This window comes from Antrostomus carolinensis, unplaced genomic scaffold (genome assembly GCF_000700745.2).
Source record: "Antrostomus carolinensis isolate BGI_N321 unplaced genomic scaffold, ASM70074v2 scaffold10844, whole genome shotgun sequence".
NCBI lineage: Eukaryota > Metazoa > Chordata > Aves > Caprimulgiformes > Caprimulgidae > Antrostomus > Antrostomus carolinensis.
The window spans coordinates 51186-57185 of NW_010311416.1; the positions used below are offsets into that span (position 1 = coordinate 51186).

A 6000-nucleotide genomic window follows, 5' to 3' on the forward strand; every position below is an offset into this window, starting at 1 on the left:
AATTAAATAATACATCCAGGTACTTAGGCATGCTATTTGTTAGCGAACTTTCTTTTTCTCTCCTGAAACTAATTAGATTGCAGGGAGGCTAACAAAGAAAATCAGCAACAGTCTACCTAGTTGGGCAAAGTTCCATAACAGGAAAAATAACTACATTTTTCTCATATTATATTTATATTTGTTAAAAATAATAGTTTTTATTTGTATCTTAAAAATATCTCTGATGGATAAGCATTTAAACAGACATCTATATGTTGCCTCCTCATCAGAGGATCATAGCTCAATGAATGCATCCTAATATGAAATTTAAGTAGTAAATTTAAGTAAAAGGTTTGGTGCGCTATCTTCCCCTCCTATGATTAACATCCTACCTGTTAAAGCGTGGATCTGCATAGGCATCAGGGATGTTAAGGACTTCTCCTGTTCTTGCCACTTGACCAGCTATTCCTTTTTCTATAGAAAATCTGCAGAAAATAAAAATGTGTGTGTTAGCCACAATGTGAACTATCTGGGAAAATATTTTTCCAGTGGAGTCTGTTCAGGCATGGTAATGGATATTTGTTCCCAACCAGCGTCATTTTGATGCTTTCAGGAGAAAAACCTTACAACACAACTAGTAGTAGAACATAAAATTAAAAAGCACATACTATCAGATGCTTTCCAAAACCATTTTATATAACTACACAATTTAATACAAAAGATGCCATAATATGACCATTTTAGTGACAAAAGTTCAAAGTCTTCAATAACCTTGGAAGTTATGCCTAATAAATTTGTACAGAACCTGAGACTTGTGTTTACCTTTACAACCTATTCATTTTATCACCACGTTTACATATTTATTACACATTAATTTTACATGTTCCCTTAGACACATCATAGGCACTATGGAGCTTGTTTCTTGAGGGGGCAGGTGGATTTGGTAAAATAAACTTCAGAAAAAGACCAGTGGAAATCTCAAATCTAATAATTCTATCTGTTTGTCATGTACACTTCAGAAGGAAGTTGTGGATGCCCCATCCCTGGAAGTGTTCAAGGCCAGGCTGGATGAGGCTTTGAGCAACCTGGTCTAGTGGAAGGTGCCCCTGCTGATGGCAGGGGGGTTAGAACTAGATGATCTTCAAGGTCCCTTCCAACCCAGACCACTCTATTATTCTATGACATGCAAACAATGCCATGGTACTAACTGCATCCCTTAATCACAAGAAAGTCAAACACAACAAGCATATTCTGGAGTTGAATCAGAAAAAGTCTACAAGTCTGTCTTGTGAGGAAATAATTTACAATTCTTTGATGTAAAACAGTTCTGACACACGAGCACAAAAGGATTTGTGGAGAAAAATAAGTAGAAAGTATCACATGCGGAACACTTTCAAATCTAAGTGTACCCAGGTAGTATCCTGCCCTCACTGAAGTCAGTGACAAAGCTGACAAGATTTCATCCTGCACACCTGATTTTTAGTTTCTTGTGCTGCTTGCTATATGTACATCACACCAACTTAAGTTTCTTTCCTGATGACTGACTCAGTCAGTCATTTTCTTAGAGTGTCACTTTCTTTACAGATATTTAAGTTGTACTTCTCTTTCAGTATACAGCACCCATAAAAATGCTCACATCCTTGCACTCAGTCAACATCTCAATAATTTTCATAAAGAAAAGAAAGATATAAGCAAGAAAAACCATTACCAAGGAGTATGGAAGTATATGTTAAAGCAGGCCACCTTCTTTAATTTACACCACCTCCATTCTTGTCAGTATGCAAATTGCACCAATTTTGACTCCTTCCATTCTCACTCACACAATGTAATAAGTGGGAGTAAGTTTGTCTAAAGGAGTCTAAGTGAAGACATGAATCACATCTCATGTTGGCCTAGAACTTTGAAAGTATAAGGAGGGAATGAAAAAAAATCTGATAAAATCTATGCTGAGTATTGTAAAAAAATTTAGCACAGGATATTTAGTCACACATTTATTTCTTTTTAAGAAGCTGCAGGTTTAAAATCTGTGTCTTTGAAAATCTTGATCTGTATCTATTAAGGATTCATACCTTTTGAAAAGAAAAAAGTTATATTTACTTTGTTGTTTTGCCTCTTTCATTAAAAAACATGCACATCAGTAAAAATTACGTGACATGAAGCAGAAATACACATCAATTTTAGGCAGAGGATCCTATGTATTCATTACAAGCCCATATATGTTTTCAAATTCACCATTTCAAGCATATTTCAGAATCACAATTATTTAAAAGTTTGAAAATACTCTAAATTAACATGAGAAAAAGTAAAACTAAATGACTGAAGAAATCTTCAAAACCAATGACCACTCCACACTAGATTCTACATATGCCTAATCCACCTGTAAGAAGTACAAATTGTCATTTCCTTGCTTTGGATGTGCCTGAATTGCATAAATTTCAATTCCTCTTGGGAACCCTCTTGGGAAAAAAAGTCTCATACTGGCAGACTATGGATTAGGTGCACCTTTACCTGCACCTTTACCTACCTCAGAACACCTCTGTTTTTTTCCCAACATGATTTCCAAAAGGACCGCCTCCGGAAGACGGCATTTCCAGGAGTGACGTTATAGCTTCAGAGACGTTGTTTCGATGGCACTGCAATGTCATTCCCAGAAGTACTACCTTCTGGAGGCGGGTCCTGGTGGGAATGATATCACAGTATGACAAGTATTGTCAGGGTACCTGCAGATAGGCACAGAGACTGGGTAATAAAATGCCTGCACATCCATAGTTATAATGTAACTGCATTCTTCTGCTAGCTACTCTTACCTTATTTCTTTGGTCTTCTTGAAGACAGGTTTCCCATCATTTTCTTCTCCAATATCAAAAAGGTCTGAATACAGCTCCTTATTTTTGTGGTCAACCTGGAAGAGTGCACATCTATCTGCATTCACCAGGTTTTTTGCATATATCTATAGACAAAAAACAAAACTGGAGTTAACTGTCATGAATAAGACTATCTCCAGTCATTTATTTGTTAAAAACATAAGTCTCTAGAAGATAAAAGTTTTGAGAAATTACCCAGTATGAATAACTGTTTGAAGGAGCATCCACCTTCACAGCAGTCTTTTATGATACAATTCAAAATGAAAATGTGTCTTTTATTCAATATTTTTTTGTAAACTGGAGTGTTGTTCTCTCTGAGAAATGTGGGAACATCTTAAGAGGCCTGAATGTTTGCTAAAAGAAAAAAAGCTTTCCTATTAAGACTATTTTTCAAGTACAAGGAATGCTTTTCAAATAGCTACCTTTCCTCCCTCTATGTTTAGATATTATTCACCTTTACTTGATTTTAAATAGACAGGAAATAGCAAGACTTAAGAACATTTTTGGCTTTTTGTCTTTATCTTCAATGCAAATATATTGGCACTGAATATCCATCAAAGAAAGACATAAGAGAGGCTAGTGTCTGTTTCTAAAAAAGCTAAATGTCCCTGTAATACATAACAACAAATGAATAGGGAAGATTAGAAGTGCCATTATGGATTGCCCTGTGCAGTGGTACAGGAAACGGCTGCACCCTCTTGATGCTAGGGACAGTTCTTGCACAAAAGGCAAGACTAAGTAGTTCCACATGAACTAACCAAAGCCAACAAGGTACCCACTCATAGTCAAGAAAGTAACACAGCACAGCAATAGACTTGCATGGTCTCTGCCATACTTTGAACCAGTTAGTTTTATCTTAGCAAAACTAACTGCCAGCAAGCACTGAATGTCAGAACAGAATCTTGTCCCAAGAACACAGCACAGCAGCTCTTCACTGAAATGCTTATCAGACTTAGGATGAACTTTCTGAAATCAAGAGGAAATAGTCAACTGAAATCGAAGAAGGATCATTCTGTTAACTTGAGAAGCCCCATAGTCAGGTTCCAGAACCTGCTCTATCCAATTCAGATACGTCTTCCATGTTTCGTATCTGCTCAGAAAGCACAGGTAGAGCATGATCTGAGGTGGATCTCACTCAGCTTTTTAAAATTGTGTGTAATAGTTATCTAGTCATTCAGCCACAGAAAGAGGCTGACTACATCTTGGTGTGCAATGCATGCAGGTGGTATGTCTTAAGAGTTACGAAGACTTCCATATGAATGAATTAACTTCCCCTCACTTCCCCTCCATTCTCTCATCTTTCAAAAATAAAAACAAAAATGTAAAATATTTCATTTCATATTAATGCAAATAGACAAATGTTACACCTTGGCAGAAAAAACCTATGAGATGATGAATCATTATTTGGGAAACTCTAATCCTGTGTCACATGAGGTGTGCAACGGGAACTGCACAGAAACCATCTAGACCAACTCTACAAAACTTTGAAGGCCTTCCCATACCGACAGAATCTGGTTGGAAAGATTCTGTTGCTTTCTATTCCACTTGTTCCATCAGAGGAGTAGAAACTCAGGGAGACAGCAAGCTAAGAGGTAACTTTTATAAAATATTTCCCACTTAGAGCATTATGAAGTTTAAAGGTCTTAACTGTTCACATCACTTACTCCTTTGCTCAAAACAGCGAATACAAGTTGACAAAAAGGACAAGGTCCAGTAAATGCTTCTCTACACCTATTCAGAAACTATCAGATTTCTTTATAAAGTCAACAGCACAGTGCTGATTTTACACAATTAAACTTCTGTGTTCTAATGCATATGACTCAAGAACTTACCTTGGTCATGACTCATGTTTTTAAAAAATAACTGCTTATACACTATTATTTGAGAGAAATAGTTAATGGGGTGAGAAAGTTTTACTTCCCTGAAGCCCTAGCTCAAATCCAGGACAGTGGCTGAAGGGGCATATAATACAAAAGATATGCTTTGCATTCTCAATAGGGACATCAGTGACCACTTTTTGGGTAGGTTGCTTGTAACTACTTAAGCATATTGATAAGAAAATTTACAAGGCAACTTGAACCTCTGCTTCCTCTCCTTGCAACTATATGCAAAAACACCCCTATACCACTAACTTTGCTAAGGAATTTTAATTAAAATAAAAATAAAAAGAATTCTAAAATCCCTGTACTTTTTTCTTTACTATTACAGGAACAAATCAAACTTTTAAGTGCAATCACCAAATGGTGAAATAGTGAGGTGAAACTGAGTTTCACTCTTTTCTCACTGTGAGACACAGAATAAGCCACAATATGATTAAATCACACTCCCATAAAATGCCAATAAACATGCAACTATGCAATTCAATTCACTGGCCCAAGAAACAGCCAACTGCTACAGCCTACAAAGGAAGATGAGTATGAAACATCTATGCAGGTTAAAATGCAGAATCATGATGCAGCCAAGTGTTGGAAAAGAGGATGTTGGAAAAACATATTTTACTGTCAATTATGCCGTCCACCAGACCTCTGCTCATAGGGAAGAACAGGGAAGAATATCAATATTAGTTCTCAATTACATATGTTATATTACACCAGTTCTTTTAAATGTTAAGTTATTTTTAAGCAGTTCATTTGAATTGGAAAAGTCAATGTTCAGAAATATGTCCTATGTGCAGAATTCTGTTCTGTGTACTAACTAGCGTAAGACAAACACTGCAGAATATTTTCCATTACTAATTCAAGTTTCTAAATAAAACCACTTTAATATTGTTTGCATTCTAAGTTTGTCTTTGAATAGTCTAGCTAAGAATATAACTTCAAAGATTGAAGCAAGTATCAGAGTACTGTTGGAGAGTAATTTTTTAAGCATGCAAATTGAAACAATAGTATCACAGACCCGATTAAGATTTACATTCAGGAAAAAGAACTGCAGTATGAATGTGCCTAAAGCTAAAAGGCATCATTAATATAACACTCAAAACTTGCTACCAGTCCACACAGTTTTGTACATACTATTCAGGAAATAATTCTGACTTAAAAATTGATTCAGAAAATTAGAATCTGTTTCTGAATTGTACTGTAAACAGTCAGTTATTTCAATGGACTTGGCTTTAGTGGTTTTTATAAGACATAGAATCATAGAATCATAGAATCGTAGA

The 6000-nt window shown here is 35.8% G+C and overlaps 1 protein-coding gene across 1 annotated transcript in view; it reads right to left on the minus strand.

The window, feature by feature from the left end:
* Positions 1-4684, minus strand: part of PDE10A (phosphodiesterase 10A) — a 36081-nt gene extending 31397 nt beyond the window's left edge. Inside the window, exons 1-3 of the mRNA XM_010166732.2 lie at positions 4676-4684; positions 2787-2929; positions 372-464 (exon numbers count right to left, since the gene is read on the minus strand). Coding sequence (XP_010165034.1) covers positions 372-464; positions 2787-2929; positions 4676-4684 — 245 coding nt within the window. The remainder of the gene's footprint in view (positions 1-371; positions 465-2786; positions 2930-4675) is intronic.
* Positions 4685-6000: the final 1316 nt, after the last annotated feature.